At 42.8% G+C, this 16,946-nt stretch overlaps 1 protein-coding gene across 2 annotated transcripts in view; it reads right to left on the bottom strand.

The window, feature by feature from the left end:
* Positions 1-3,447: 3,447 nt before the first annotated feature.
* CWC15 (CWC15 spliceosome associated protein) overlaps positions 3,448-16,946 on the bottom strand; it is a 45,147-nt gene continuing 31,648 nt past the window's right edge. The window contains exon 7 of one of the 2 annotated variants that reach the window (XM_032762850.2): positions 3,448-5,742. In XM_032762850.2, the coding sequence (XP_032618741.1) occupies positions 5,613-5,742 (130 nt within the window). In that variant the 3' untranslated portion in view covers positions 3,448-5,612. Of the gene's footprint in view, positions 5,743-14,194; positions 14,347-16,946 lie in introns of those variants that run through there. The other variant, XM_075061730.1, reaches the window with a different exon arrangement.

Below are 16,946 nucleotides of genomic sequence, written 5' to 3'. Positions count from 1 at the left end.
AATAATGAAAGAATGCATGGTTTCAAAACAATAGTGACTTTATTTCCTTTGCCAGCTGTGATCAAAGGGGGAATCTTACAAGGAATTAAAATCAAGAAACGGGGTGGGTTTGCATCAAGGAGAAACACACACAACTGTCACACTGTAGCCCGGCCAGTCATGAAACTGGTTTTCAAAGCCTCTCTGATGTGCAGCACACCTAGCTGTGCTCTTCTAATTGCCCTGGTGTCTGACTGCTCAAAATTGGCTGCCAGGCGATTTGCCTCAACCTCCCATCCTGCCTTACTTACATCTCCCCCTTACTCTCAGATATTATGGAGCACACAGCAAGCAACAATAGCAATGGCAATATTGGTTGCGCTGAGGTCTAACTTAGTCAGCAAACAGCGTCAGCAAGCTTTTAAATGTCTAAAGCCACATTCTACCACCATTCTGCATTTGCTCACGCTACAGTTGAACAGCTTCTTACTACTGTCCAGGCTGCTTGTGTACGACTTCATGAGCCATGGGAGCAAGGGATAGGCTGGGTCCCCAAGGAAAACTATTGGCATTTCAACATATCCAACAATAATTTTCTGGTCTGGGAAGTAAGTCCCTTCTTGAAGCTGCTTGAACAGCCTGGAATTCCTAAAGATGTGAGTGTCATGCACCTTTACTGGCCATCCCATGTTGATGTTGGCCATCCCATGCTGATGTCGGTGAAATGTCCCTTGTGATCCACCAGTGCTTGCAGCACTGTTGAGAAGTACCCCTTGCGGTTTACGTACCAGTTGGCAAGGTGGTCTGGTGCCAAGATAGGGATATGCGTTCCGTCTACCATCCCACCACAGTTACGGAACCCCATTGCAGCAAAGCCATCCACTATGATCTGCACATTTCCCTGAGTCACTACCCTTGTTAGCAGGTCAGTGATTTCATTGGCTACTTGGATCACAGCAGCCCCCACAGTAGATTTGCCCACTCCAAGTTGATTCCCGACTGACCGGTAGCAGTCAGGCTTTGCAAGCTTCCACAGGGCTATCGCCACTTGCTTCTCAACTGTCAGGGCAGCTCTCATCTTGGTATTCCTGCAGTTCAGGGCAGGAGAAAGCAACTCACAAAGTTCCAGGAAAGTAGCCTTATGCATGCGAAAGTTTCGTAGCCGCTGGGAATTATCCCCTATCCCCTACCTGCAACACTATGTGGTCCCACCAGTCTGTGCTTGTTTGCCGGGCCCAGAATCAGCGTTCCACTGTATCAACCTGCCCCACTGTCGCCATAATGTCCCAATTGCCACATCCTGTGCTTTCAGGAATGTCTGTGTCCATGTCCTCCTCACAATCGTCCTCATACTGGCGGCTCCTAGCCAAGATCTGCACATACTGCAGGATAATGTGTGAGGTGTTTACAATGCTTGCAACAGCAGCGGTGAGCTGAGTGAGCTCCATGTTTGCTGTGCACTGCTGTCTGCACAGGTAACCCAGGAAAAAGAAATGAAACGATTGTCTCCCATTGCTTTCATGGAGGGAGGGAGGGGAGACTGATGAAATGTACCCAAAACCAACCGCAACCATGTTTTTGCCCCATCATGCACTGGGTGCTTAACCTAGAATTCCAATGGGCAGTGGAGACTGTGGGGATTGTGGGATAGCTACCCACAATGCATCGCTCTGTGAGTCGATGCTAGCGACGGTATTGAGGACACACGCCGCCAACTTAATGCACTGTATAAAATCGCTTTTTAAAGATCGACTTCTATAAAATCAACCTAATTTTGTAGTGCAGACATACCCTAAGCTTCAACACATCCCTTCAAGTTTGAATCAGACAGCAGCTCTTTGAAGTAAAGTGCTTCAAGGGAATGTTCCACAACTGCCTGACCCTGCCCTCAGAACCAGTTTGCAGTACTAACAAATAAGATTTTTAAGGTATGTTTGAGAGGAGAAGAAAAAGCAGAGAGTAAAGAGTTCAGCAGTTTGGTTGATGACTCCCAAGATCTTTCTATACAAGGATAGTCAGAGAAAAGGCAGCCAGTGCACATGGACCAGGAGGGTTCCCCACGAGACGTTTGAGGTTAATATCTAGATGCATCAGACTGCCTCAAATCCAACATTTTTCCCAAAGCATAGCTGAAAATAGCAATGTCAACAGAAACAGTGATACATATTTTTAAAGAAAAACTACCTTCACCCAGGCTCCCAGTTTGGAGTGTATGCATCAGACTTTTAATGTGTAATTAATTCTCTTAAAAACAACCAGCACTTATTTACCAGGAGAAAAAGTCAACCATTGACACCCCCTCATTTTCTCTGAGGGAAAGAAATGGCTGATTAACCATTTCAGCAGTAAATGTATATATTCAGATCATAACAGACTTCATTAAGCTTCTATTTCTGCTTTGTATATCACCAAAACAACCAAAAATGTATTCTCTAAATCAGAATACATAAATACAGCCAACATGAAATCTAGTCCATTTTTAACAAATGACTTCAAAGTCTATTTATAAACACAATAGTCCCATTGTACTAGGTGCTGGTTCCCTCCACCATTGCCCTGTGAAAAGACTCAAACACAGAGAAATGGTGACACTGACTATGCACAAAATGTTGACAAATACACAAGGTAAACCAACTGAAAAGATTCACCTCTTCCAGTTACAGCCATCCTAGGTGTTGCTTATAAGAAAAAATAGGTAACAATTCAGAAAGAAGTGCTATTTTTTAAACTGACAATGTCCATTTAACTGCAGAACATAAGCAGTATTCCATTCTACCTCCAGCTGCAACAGAGCTGCCAACTATGCTGGTTCTGTGTAAAGTTATTTTTCAAACTAAGCAGATGTTCCTAAGAAAAATATCCAGGGAGCAGATGTGTACAGTAAGAAGGTGCCATTTTCATTTTTGTTTTTTTTTAATCGTGGACACAATGGAGCTTTTTAATGCATGGATTGGATCAACTTTGCTTCCTGCACTTTAATACTAGAAAGAATAATAGAAAATTAAGCCACTGAATCAGTGGTGAAGTAATATTTTACATTTATATAGTGCTTTTCATCCTGCAGGAACATAAAGTGCTTTAAAACTGGATACCTACGCATTGTTAAAGATGCCAAATATTCAACAACTGAAGACCATTTAGAAATATGGCCTCAAACTCCTTAACTTTTTATTGTGTCTGGCTGTTGTAGTATTTCCAAACAGTGGGTCATGTTACACAGAAGATGGGGCTGAAAAACAGTGTTAGAGATGGAATTTCAGCCTAAAAATCTCCAAATCCTGGCTTTTGTGGTTTAGCAGAGACACAAACAAAACAATAAAGCCTATTTTATTTTAAAAGTAATGCTGAAGAACTAACGTGCATCCAGGGGCAGATTCTCATCTCCATTTCTATAACTGTTCCTCTAGAAGTATGGGGAGAGTCACTGAGAAGGTAGATACTAAATAAGTACACATACATAATTAAAAATTTCAGAGATTAATCTGATTTTTATTTCTATTTGTATAGGATAATCTCATGTAGCTATAAAGCTCACGGAACAAGGGTCCTTTGGCAGCTTAAAAGTAGTAATTCAGTACAAGAGATCACTCTTCTATACACAAAAAGGGCTACAGTGTTTCAAAGATCCATAAAGGGAAGAATATAAACGTATACATTTCTTCAAAGACACTGAACTAGATATAAAACCACATCTTAAGGATTTTCTTTCCCTAACATATTTACTTACTCACTTTTGGCTTAACTGTATTATATATCTTGTAATATTGCCTAGAGTTAAGTATTTTTGTTGTTGCGATGACAACATCATTTTGTTAGGTCAGATCTAAGCAACAGCTGGCTTCCCCACTGTCACATTTTGCTAACTAACTGCTCTTAACTCAAACATTGACTTTTTAATGTGTGCTCATTAGGAACTATGGCTGATCTCCTGCTTCCAAAACCATCATCATCACCAAAAGACACATAACATGAGCAAAATCAGCAAGTATTCTTTCCTTAATTCCAAGTGAAATAAATGGGTCTCAGTATGGCTTTTAAAACTGCACATAAAATTCCCTGTTCTATGTATGTACTGACATTACCGGTTTAGATAGTCTAGCCCTGACTGGTTCATCTTGTCTTACCATAAAAAAAGGGAAAAAATACAAAAACTAATGTAATTGCCTAGGGAATACAAATATGCTTCAAATACAGTAGTTTAACAGGATACCATTTAAATACTATGTATAACAAAAAGACTGAAATATCTGTCCTGAAATTTCAAAACCCCTGGCCATCACTTTGAAAATATGCAACTAATTTTTAAGTAAGAGACTGTGAGCAACATGAGCGCTATAAAAACAACAGGGCTAAATGGCGAGATATAGCATGGGCAGGCAACCAGGCAAAAACTCTATATAATGGCACCTTAAATCCTTCCTGACTTGTAACAACTTCTATTCCATTCTAAGATCTCTCAAGTAGAGATTTCAAATCATGTTATCGTATATGGAGGTTTGAAATGAATACTAATGGTGAGTAGGAAACCACTGAACACTTTCACTCGTGACCTAAACCAGGATTTGAACTCAGGTATCCAGAGATAAAAGGACGGTATTTCAATCCAATGTGTCACTCGGCCTCCTTTTGTATATGCACCTCAAATGTGACAGTGATCACAAAAGAGAATAAAATCCCTCTGATAGCTGAAGAACATTGTACAGACTGTCATATCCTCTGAATTAACAGAAAAGTTCTCCCACATATATTCTGAGTTTTGTTCAAATTGACTTTAAAAAAAAAAAAAGTTAAGTCTGATGACTGGGTTGGGTGCCACCTTCGAAACTAGATTTAAAGATTGCAGGATTGAGCTCTTCCAACCTTGCATCCATGTAGCTCTGACTGCAAGACTGGGGTTTAGGAACACAAGATTACAGAGAATGGAATTCCCTGGCTAAAGGGAGAACACCACTTCATCGCACACCTGCTGGACGCTCCTTGTGGCAAGGCAGTGAATCAGGCTGAACTCATGATATAGATGAAAACAGAATTTTTAACAGCCAGGAGCTATCCAGTCAGACCACATCCTTAACTGATACATCAGGGAAACACTCAATATTTAAGATGTCAGATAGGGAGTTCATATTGGATTTCAATTAGCCAATCAGAGGAAGGACGATAATTAAATGCCATGCATAAAAAGGCAATTTCAGTACTCTCTTCTAGCACGTAGAATTTCACTTACCTTTAAGAATATGAAAATTTACATAAGCTGCATAAATTACAAATCTCCATATTACATACAGGTTGTTTCCCAAGAAACAGTATTTAGACAATTAAAGTATTTATTGCAAACCAGCCTCTCTTCCAACATTTACATGAAGGCCATTAAAAGTAAATGCATATCCACTGAATTAAACAGAAACAGGTTTAGTTAAAACAAAAAAAGGATGCTGAAAAAGATAAAACACTCCGGATACAAGGCAACAATTAAAAAGTTGTCAGTGACCTTGGAAAAGTATTTGGAAATTCATGGCAGGAGACAATTTTCAGCCATTATTTTTTGGGGGGGCTGGGGGGGTGGAGGTACACCACAGAGGGGAAGTCACCTTGACCCTTTTGAGTCTTTCAGCAATGGAGCACATAAAACTGTACTACTTGATGTATTTTTCCATGAACTTTTTATGAAATTCAGACCGCAGAGTATCATTTACAAATCTTTTGTCCTTTTTCATTTCATCTACTCCCTTGGCACAATTCTTGAAAACAACATCGTCATCCCATCTGAAAGAAAAACAAAATATTCAGCGTATGGTTAAAATTTACTACATGAAATTAAGGCAGAGCAACTTAAATACTTGTTTAAATAGTTCTTTGTAGATTTCAGAAGATCACTTTCTTTTCAGAAAAAACTGTTCTTAGCACACACATCTGAACTTATTTTAAAAAACCAAAATACAACTATTGTGTGTGTTTTTCATACAAACTATATCCTAAAGTTGTTTGCAGCGTTGTAACCATACTGCTCCCAGGATATTAGAGAGACAAGGTGGATGAGGTAGTATCTTTTATTGAACCAACTTTTGCTCATGAAACAAACAAGCTTTTGAGCTCCTGAAGAGCTCTGTGAAGCTCAGAAGCTTGTCTCTTTCACCAACAGCAGTTGGTCCAATAAAATATATTACTTCACCCGGGATACCATTTGGTGGCAAGGAGGGCCTCCCCCCCGCAGTTTCTTACAGGTGATGTACTGTCAATTGGAGCGCTTAACTGCAGCACAGCATGAGTTCTGCAGAGGAAAGGTGCAGCTCAAAGCCGCTGCCTCTGGGTGGTCAGTATTTTGTTTACAGAGGCAGCGTGATTAAGATAAGAAAGGGCTGGTAACTAAATTAAGGATCTGGAAGTCATTAATGAGTTTGTAAAACAGGAATCCCTCTGCAGGGAATGGAGGGTATTGAAAAGAGAAGGCAGGGGCCTCGAAATACTGCCAAGCCCTCCGAGCCCAAGATAACATTCAGAAAAGGGAGTGATGTGAGGGGTGTAGGTGAAAAGAAGGAGCCAAAAACAAAGGAAGGGATAGCAGCGGTATAGAGAAGTTCCCACTTTACTTGTGGTACTTACGTGGCCCCATCATCATAGTATTTGAGCGCCTCAATGCCTAACCTATTTCTCCTCACAGCCCCTTGGAGAGGTACAGCAGTGCTGTTCTTCCCATTGTACAGATGGGCCGCACAGGCGCACACAGACTAAAGGTCAGATTTTCAAAGGTGTTTAGACACCTAGTGTCAAGTATCAGAGGGGTAGCCATGTTAGTCTGGATCTGTAAAAGCAACAGAGAATCCTGTGGCACCTTATAGACTAACAGACGTTTTGGAGCATGAGCTTTTGTGGGTGAATACCCACTTCGTCAGACGCATGTAGTGGAAATTTTCAGGGGTAGGTATATATATGCTAGCAAGCAAGCTAGAGATAACAAGGTTAGTTCAATCAGGGAGGATGAGGCCCTGTTCTATGAAGTTGAGGTGTAGAACAACGGCGGAGGAAACATGTCTGTAATTGGGCAAGCCCTACAGTCTTTGTTTAGCTGAGCTGATGTGTTGTACAAAGATGCTATACGACACAGAAGTCTCAGCAGTTTCTCTATTTGTTAAGTCTGGTCTGAAGTCCTTGTTTTGCTCGCAGGATAGGCCACTCTTATAAGGTACTGCTACTAGTGTACCATGGGAGGTGTGAGTGCTCTCCGTACAGGTTTTATGTATATTGCTCTCTATCTGAATTGTGTCATTTAATTCCGTTTCGTAGACTGCATGTTTGGCCGATGTCATAGCAGAGGGCGGCACTGCTGGCATACTCGCATGGCATATGATACATTGGTGGACTGTGCAGAGTGAATGAACTCCGTGATGGTCGTGTGCTATCGATATAGTCCTGGAGAATGGTGTTGCTGGTGTAGCTATGTGGGCAATTGGAATCGAGGTTTGTTCATGAGATCTGGTTCCTGACTAGAGTACTTATGTGTACGGTTGCATTGCTGGTGAGATATCAGTTGTCAGCTAGTGTGCAGGTTGCGTGGGCAAGGGATTGGCACTGCCACGCAAGACTGTGAAAGTGTGGCAGTCATTGTCCACGGATGGGTTGTAGATCCGTGATATGCGTTGGAGAGGGCTTGAGCTCGGGCTGTATGTGATGGCCATGGAGTCCTGTTGGTTTCTTTCTTGGTGTTTCGTCTCGCAGTAGGAGTTCTCGGGTTACATGTCTGGCTCTGTGATCTGTTTCCTAATCTCGTTCGGTTTTGTAATGTTTGAGCAATGCTTGGTGGAAGATTGTAGCTGTTGGATCTTGTTGAGAGTTGTAGAGAGATGCGTTGGTACTCAGTGCTTGGCTGTAGACAATGATTGTGTGATGTGCTCCGTGGATGGAGGCTGAGGCCATGAAGGTAGGAGAACCATAGCAGCTCGGATACGCTCGAATTAGTAGGGTTTACCTCGATCACTACTGTGGTATTACCTCACTGGTTATTTGTCGGGGATAGGAGGACCCGCCCTGTAGATTGGTCCAGGTGAGAGATGTCGTCTCGATCGGTGGGTGGAGAGTTTGAAATAGTGTGGAATTTATTCTAGGAGAGAGTCTCCTTCCATGGGTCCAGATGATGATGTATAATAGCGTCGGTAGTAGAAGCGGCGTGGTGACGAGACTGCAGGAAGTGTTGTTCCAGGTCACCATAAAAATATTGGCATATTGTGGGGCCCTTGGCGGTGTGCAAAGCAGTGCCATGATCTGGAGATATGATATTGTCATCAAATTTGAATAGCGTGTGTGAGTATAGGCACAGAGCTCAGAGAGCCAGTTGTGCTGTGGCATCATCGGGATACTGTCCTGAGCTTTGTATTCCATCTGTGTGTGGAGTTTTGTGTAGAGAGCCTGTACAACATGGTGCCTAGATGGTGTTTTCTTGGGAGGTGACCAATGCATTTGATGAAAGTAATTATCTCGAGATAAGTGCACTGCTATGGGCACCCGTATGGCCAACAATTAGCCAATATTTTTATGGCCGACCTGGAACAAGCTTCCGCGAGCTCTCGCAGCCAGATGAAGGTACAACAGCATCGCTCTACACCTCAGACAGAGACCACACATCAAATCTCACCAGCTTCTCAACTAAATATCCCGACGAGGAAATTAGGAACAGATCAAGAGCAGACTGTACGGAAGCCTTACCAAGACAAACCCAAGAAAGAAACCAACAGGACTCCACTGGACATCACTACAGCCGCTAAAACCTCAATGTATCTCAGGCGATCTACAACCCATCTGGACAATGATCCCACACTTTACAAAGTCTGGCTGGCAGCAATCCTTGCCCATAGACTAACTCGCCAACCTGAACGTATTCTCACCCAACTGCACGTACATAGTATCTAGCTCAGGAACCAATCCATGCAACAAACTGAGCAACTCTGCCCAATATTAACCAGAACACCATCCAGGACCTAATCAGATCAGCCGACACCATACCGGTTCATCACCTGCACGTCCACCAATGTATTATATATGCATGTATGCCAGCAATGCCCTCTGCCTATGTCATCGGCCAACTGGACAGTCTTTACGGAAGGATAAATGGAACAAATCAGATATAGAATGGCAATAACAAAAACTGTAGGAGAGCACTTCAACCTCCCTGGCACACTATAGCAGACCTTAAGGTGGCCATCCGCAGCAAAAAAACTTCAGGACAAGCTTCAAGAGAAACTGCTGAGCTTCATTCGTCTGCAAATTTGACGCCATCAGCTCAGGACTAAACAAAGACTGTGAATGGCTTGCCAATTACAGAATCAGTTTTCTCCTCCCTTGGTTTTCACCCTCAACTGCTAGAAGGCTCATCCTCCCTGATTGACTAACTCTGTTATCTCTCTGCTTGCTTTGCTAGCATGTATATACCTGCCCCTGGAAATTTCCACTACATGCGTCTGACGAAGTGGGTATTCACCCACGAAAGCTCATGCTCCAAAACAACTGTTAGTCTATAAGGTGCCATAGGATTCTCTGCTGTTTAGACACCTAGTGGGATTTTCAAAAGCACCTAGATGATTAGGTGCTTTGTAAACCCCACTAGATGTATAGCTCCATCTTCGGGTGCCTAAAAATCTTTGGAACTCTGTCCCTAAGGCAGGGTCTGAGGTCATACAGAAAGCCCAAGGGGGAAGTAGAACCCAGGTCTCTGAGGTCTAGCTCCTTATCCACTGGACCACCCTCTCTCTCTGCTGCATGCTGAAAAAAGAGGGGATTCTGATAGATGGGAGCAAAATCAAGACCAGTTCTATGAGACTCCAGCAAACAGTCCCAGTCGATTGGGAAGGACGTCATGGTTGAAGACTAGGTTCCTTATTCATGTCCTTCCACCCAAAGTGCCAGGGACTGAGAGCTACCAAATCCTCCATCACTATGTGGTTTAGACTATGTATTTTGGAAGCCGACAAATCCTCAGAGGTTCCTGTACTGGAAGGGGTCAAGATGCACTCCAGGAGATCCTTAGCAGCGTAGGTGAAATGAACAAGTGCATCCACTCTGGAAATTTGCAAAGCAGCCACTTGGTCTACAGCTAACACCTTTGTTAAGCTTTACAAAGAGGACTTGCTTATTTTTTGCAGAGGCTTCCTTTGACAGGAAGGTGCGGAAGGCGGTAGCCCAGAAAGAATATAGACCTTTGAGCAAGCTCATTGAAATGAGGGCTACTTCTCATCTACTGAACTCCTGTTTTCATATCCCTCCCTACATCTGATGACTTTAAATGGAGCCATTACCATAGGACCATTTGTCTGTGGTCTAATGTACATAATTATTCTGTCTGTCTGTTAATGATGTTATGCAAGTGTTAAAGCTTGTGAATAACTCATCTAGTGGCAAGTAGGAGCAGGGGGGGCGTGGTCAGAGCATGTGGAGCCAAAACAATGATTTGTGTCTGTGAAGCTGCAGGACGGAGGCGGGATCAGCCCAGAAGTCTAGACTTGTGGGATATGCCTTTACCAGAAAGGAAATTATTGGTAAGAAATTTTCTGTTATAGTGATAGACTCAAGGAGCTCAATCTTATTGCTAGAAGATGCTCTGCACCTTGAAGTCTTTAAGCCATGATTTGAGGACTTCAATGGCTCAGACACAGGTTTGATACAGGAGTGGGTGGGTGAGATTCTGTGGCCTGCATTGGGCAGGAGGTCAGACTAGATGATCATAATGGTCCCTTCTGACCTTAACGTCTATGATTCTATGACAGCATGAAAAGCAGCAGAGGGGTCAGGAACAATGGAGAAAGAGAGAATGAGACTCAGATGAAAAGAGATTACTTAACCTCCAAGGGGTGGCAGGTTCTGCCCCAGGCTGGGTTGTTAAGCAATGACTGCTGTGCCATTTTACATTTTAACTGAAAATCATTTTGGTTTGTCATTTTTGGTTTTTGAGTTTGAGAAAAGGAAGGAATGAGAAAGTGTCACACAAGTATCAGATGTGTTTATGCCTCAAATTCTTAGGGTTTCAGATGTATCTGGGCCAATTCCACAAGAACAGAAATTACATCCAGAGCCCATAAAGTCGACAATTATGGTCATGATTTGTATTATTCATTGGGCACAATCTGTGTGCTCAGCACTGGTTAGAATATGCCAGAAAATGTAGTCCCTACGCTAATGCATATAAGATGTGTAGTCCTGGATAAGATGGCTCAGATATTTAAGTATTAAGTGTATAGTCATTGAGCACATTATATTTATGAGTGGAGGTGCTGATCGCAATAGAAGTTTTATTTGATTAAGGATCAGAATATTTAATCCTTCAACTTCCTTTCAAGAGGAGGAGTGCTCAGATCTCCTATCCCTGTTTGTTCTCCCTTCCTGCTTGCTGTGGCCTTGATATACCTCGGAAGCATAGGTGCCAACTCTGTGGGTGCTCCGGGGCTGGAGCACCCAAAGGGAAAAATTGGTGGGTGCTCTGCACACCTGGCAGTTTCCTGCCCCAGTTCACCTCCACCTCTGCTCTGCTTCCTCCACACTGCATGCCCGCTTTTCCCCCCTCGCTCCCAGCACTTGCTGCCACAAAACAGCTGTTTCACATGGCAAGCGCTGAGAGGGAGTGGGGAGAAACGGGAACATGGCACGCTCAGGGCAGGAGATGGGGATTTGGGAAAGGGGTACAACAGGGGCGGGGGGGAGATACTTTGGGGAAGGGGCTGGAATGGGTGTCGGGTAGGGGTGGAGTTGGGGTGGGGGGAGTCTCGAGCACCCACCAGCATGGGGAAAAGTTGGTGCCTATGCTCAGAAGTATCAATTTTTTTCTCAAACTTTAAAATGTGGAATTTTCTTGGTGTTTGATTTTAAATATTCTCCTGCGAGAACTGCAACTCAATCATTGTAGTGTTGTGTTTAACAGACCTATGGAAAGTAACTAGTCTACCTTCAAACAGAAGTGAAAGCAGTGTTGCCAACAATCATGATTTTGTCTTGAGTCTCATGATAATTATTGTTTTCCTTAAAGCTCGAGGCCCTGGAATCAAAGGGATATGTGATGATTTCAACCTTCATTCTTAAACAGAAATGAAGTTTCTAGCCTTCATGGCTGTGGAGAAACCTTCAAAAACATGACCCCACTGTACCTTAAAGGTTCAAAAAGCAGAAGACAAATAAAAAGAAAACCAAATCTATTATTTTTACATAATCTCATGATTTTTGGCGAGCATGAGTCATGGTTATTGAACATTTGGGGTTGGCAATACTGTGAAAGTGACCTGAAAGTGTCAGTTTCACTCCTATTTAAAGTCAGTTTTTAGTCTATTATTTGTAGAAGGGTAACACCCCGAGATCTCCAGGCAAGTGCAGTATAAACTTACAGGGCCTTGCCCTAGTAGGATGTTTCCAAAAGTTAAATGATCTATTCCAAGCTTGGTGAACTGCAAAAAAGTGATAGAAAGTACCATAGATTTTTCTACAAATTGTTTTAATTGTTGTATTCAAGAATTAGTAACAAAGAATATACACTAAAATTCAGTGTCCCTTAAGACAAATGACTTAACACAAGATATCAGAACATGTTAATATTAGAGCTGAGTGGTTCTAGTATTTATAGATTCATAGATTCTAGGACTGGAAGGGACCTCGAGAAGCCATCAGGTCCAGTCCCCTGCCCTCATGGCAGGACCAAATACTGTCTAGACCATTCCTGATGGGCATTTATCTAATTTAAATATCTCCAGAGATGGAGATTTCACAACCTCCCTAGGCAATTTATTCCAGTATTTAATCACCCTGAGAGTTAGGAACTTTTTCCTAATGTCCAACCAAAACCTCCCTTGCTGCAGTTTAAGCCCATTGCTTCTTGTTCTATCCTTAGAGGCTAAGCTGAACAAGTTTTCTCCCTCCTCCTGATGACACCCTTTTAGATACCTGAAAACTGTGATCATGTCCCCTCGCAGTCTTCTCTTTTCCAAACTAAATAAACCCAAAACTTGTTTTGATAAAGTTACTTTTTTTTTCTTATGTATCCACCATATTTACGGCAGTTTTATTTAGCTAATAACTTTTTTTTCAAAAAGCTGCTTTAGTGCCTTTTTAATTGAATTCCAATTTCCATCCAAATGCAATTAGACACAAATCACGAGTAAAAGATTAATCATCATCTAGTAAACAAGGAATGTGTCGTTCACATTTTCTAACAAAATAAAAATGTAAGAATTAACAATCTGAATAAATGTATTTTAAGCTATATAACTGCTAATATAAATGAGCACATACAGTGCCTCCTCCTTGTTAGCAAAAAGCAGTACCAAATTTCATGTAAAGGCTCTATTTGGCTGCAAATCAACATGTTTTAATGGTCACCAGTCTATGAAAATCAACTTTTCTTTAGAAAAACAATTAAAAAGCTCAAATGCATATTGTACAAGGGTTCACCGGGGCTCGACCCTCTCCAGGGCGCTGGGAGCCACACCGGCTCACTACATACAATTGATGTTGGGGAATTAGTCTGGCCACGGGGTCTCCCTCAGCAGCCCTTGCTGTAACAGGGTCAGGTGCTCAGACCCTCGGGCTGGAGCCGAGCACTGGCACTATGAACAGTAGCAATAAGCCCAGGCCCTGGGTCAGGGCAGGGCAACAAATGCTGAATCAGGGGCTCTGGCCCTCAGTCAGGGCTAAGCAGTAGCAGTACAATTCATAGTAAGCCCAGGCTCTAGGTCAGGGCGGGGCAATGCAGAGTCAGAGGTCAGGCTCTCAGGCAGGGCTGAGCAACAACAGTAGGCCCCAAGCCCCTAAAGGCCTGGGAGAGGGGGAGACTGCCACCCACGAGTTTTTGTTCTTTATAAAGGAATTAGATGCAGTGTTCCTGCCAGCCAATTTTTAAGTTATCTGTAAAAAAAACAAAAACAAAAACAAAAAAAACCCACTTAGAATCTTCAGGTTCCTACGTAGCCCCTGGAATCATGGTTAAAGTTGCCCCCCACCCACTAACATCAATGGTGCCCCGACCTCACCCACATTCTCTCTCTTATACCCTAAAGTCTTTACTGTGTTAAGTAACAGTAAAAAGTGAAAATATTATTATTAAATCCTATTTATTAGGGAATGCTTAATGACTAAAAAAATAGGGCTTATCAAGGCTGAATCTCCACTCTGTCATTCTGAGTGCAGAAGGTGAGGGATCCGCAAGGATTTTAAAAATTAATACTTGCCACTCCAGGCTTGTATTACACTCTCAAGGTTACAGCTTCTCTCTGACCTTGGCTTAGTTAACGCTGCCCTCATCCAAATGCAAAAAAAAAAACCCTTTGATCCCAGAAAGGAGCAGTTGAGAATTCCTCCCTGTGGGGTATCCTCAAGCCCTTTCACCCCTCCTCCAGGGAAGAGCTGAGAAAGAAAACAAAGAAGATTAGCTGTGGCTATCAGCTAATCAAGCAACATGCACAACCCTCTTAGGACACCAAAAATCCAATCCTGTTCTTAAAAAAGGTAAATGTTATTAAAACAAAAAGAAAGAAAATACATCTGGAACTTAGGCATTTGCTGGATTTTAAAAGAGCAATTCCAAAAATTAAGCATCCAAACTAGCTTCTTGTGGGTTCAGCTTAAAGGTTACAAGGCAAAGGAAAGCATCTGGGGTTAACACAGAGGAGATCCACAAGCCAAAATAAAGAATAAACCTGATCACATTTATCTGCACGTTCCCTATCTTCTAGGTATGGGAGATAAATGTTCATATCTGGTTCAAACCTTACACAGCATTCCTGCTTATAGCATCGCCTCTTTGCCCCTGCTTCCCTGGAGAAAAACAGACAAAGGGAAAATTTCTTTCCCATTTTAAAAAACTCTAGCCTTCCTATTGGCTCTTTTGATCAGGTGCCCACTCCTTTTCTTTTACCTGTGTGCTTGTTAACCCTTTACAGGTAAGCAAGCAGAGAACAGCTACCAAGAAGGATTTTACAGCTAACTGGCTGGCTGGGTGTCGATCAAAGGGAGCTACACTCCACTTCACATCACAGGGCTCCACTGTTCTAGGCATTGTACAAAGAGCAGCAGTCAATCCCTGACTCAAATAGCTTACAAACAAAATAGACAAGCCAGTCATAGGATGGACGCAGGATGAGACTAATACTCAAGCAGAGTGAACAATGTGATGGCAAACAGCACGTTAGTTCTACAATTTTTTTTTAAAAAAAGATGCGTTTAATGAGGAGGGGATCAGCTAAATGAAAGAAAACTGAAGGGACAGGAGACAAGACATAGAAGAAGAGGGTAAGTAAGGCCTGGTCTACACTACGCATTTAAATCGATTTAAAGAGCGTTAAATCGATTTAACGCTGTACCCGTCCACACTACAACGCCCTTTATATCGATATAAAGGGCTCTTTAAATCGATTTCTGTACTCCTCCCCGATACGAAAGGAAGATAGCGCTAATTCGATATTAAACATATCGGATTACAGTATAGTGTTGACGAAAATCAGACGTTATTGGCCTCCGGGCCCGAGTCCCCTATCCCACAGCTGCCATCAACTGACGCTCTGGCAACAGCAATCCCGACATACCTCGGACAAAATAGCAGCGGGCACACGATAAACAGACAACACGCCACCCACGTATGAATATCTCTGCACTCTAACTCTCTACTACTGCCCATTGCACAGATAGAAGCATACATAGCAAATACAAGCGAAGAAAAGGTACCCCAGGCGATGGCGTCTTACAAATCCAACAAGAGCTCCAGCATGGAACTTATGGGGAGAACATAGATCTGATACAGCTGATATGGGAGAGACAAATCTGTATGATATCAGACCTCCGTTACAGAACACGAAATGCCAAAGCATTGAAAAAAATATCTCCAGGATACAACAGCAGCTGCGATTGAACAAGCAGTAATGGGGAAGCCAGAGACTCAAATGGAACGCATATGGATGGGGGGTACTGAGACATCCGCCATCCACAGATCTAGAGCAGTCTCTAGAAAAGTATTATGCATATCTTGGCTGCAGCTTACCCAATGTTCTGGGTAAGGTTCAAACACCAGATGATCTGGCGTGGTTCAGAATAGCTCCTCAAGGTCCCCCCCCCCCCCCACCACCACATGAGAGACGGAAAGAAAATCAATTTCATTGACTTCTTTCAATAGTCACCTATGCTGTAGTGTGCTGCTGGAAGACGCAAATGCTGCAAGACAGTGAAGCAAGCAAGTATCCGCAGTCCTCATCCCCCTCCTGCCAGAAGTGCGTAAGGACAAGATTACAAAATTATGACATTAGATATCTCGATCGTCAAAGCCATCAGTTCGTGAGTAGCTCTAAGGCTAGGCCTCAGGTGCTTGGGCTGGCGGGGCGCAACTGCAGGTAAAAGTGGGAAAAATGAACTCAAGAATTTGACTCCCATAGTGGTAAGCAGAACAGTGGTAATGATCTTCATTACATAGGCACTAGGGGCCTGGCTATCTATCAGCCCCCATCCCTATTCTGTGTAAGAAAGAATCCGTAACTGCCTGGATTTTCAGAACTGTTCAAATTAAGCCCGGGAGAAGAACTACCTCCCCATACATTTTAATCATCACTAAACAAGTCTTGTTTTCGTTATCTAGCCATTCTATTTATAATATTTCATTGACAACAAATGGAAAGGAGGAAAGGGGGAGACACACATGCCACGTAATAAGCCAGAGGAAGGTGAAGGGAGAGGAGGCAACGAAGCAATAAGGAGATGGGGGTTGTTGCAGGAAAGGCACCCCTAGAAAAAGTGGAAACACTACTGACACGGAGCAAGCTGTGCTCTGATTCACTGGATCCTACTAATACACATTGCCCCTTATTATTTAGGCAGGACTAGACACTCATTTTTAGAAACCATAAGGGAAAGCGCGGATTGACTCCCGTGGGAGTGGTCCCAATTAGGCTTATTGCGTAAAGCAGGGGCACCAATAGATATCCGCGGACGGGTCGTTCCTGCTCCCAGTCCCTCCATTT

Source organism: Chelonoidis abingdonii, chromosome 1 (assembly GCF_003597395.2).
Source record: "Chelonoidis abingdonii isolate Lonesome George chromosome 1, CheloAbing_2.0, whole genome shotgun sequence".
Classification (NCBI taxonomy): domain Eukaryota; kingdom Metazoa; phylum Chordata; order Testudines; family Testudinidae; genus Chelonoidis; species Chelonoidis abingdonii.
The sequence above is the reverse complement of the archived record's forward strand: the minus strand, read 5'-3'. Positions and strand labels throughout refer to the sequence as shown.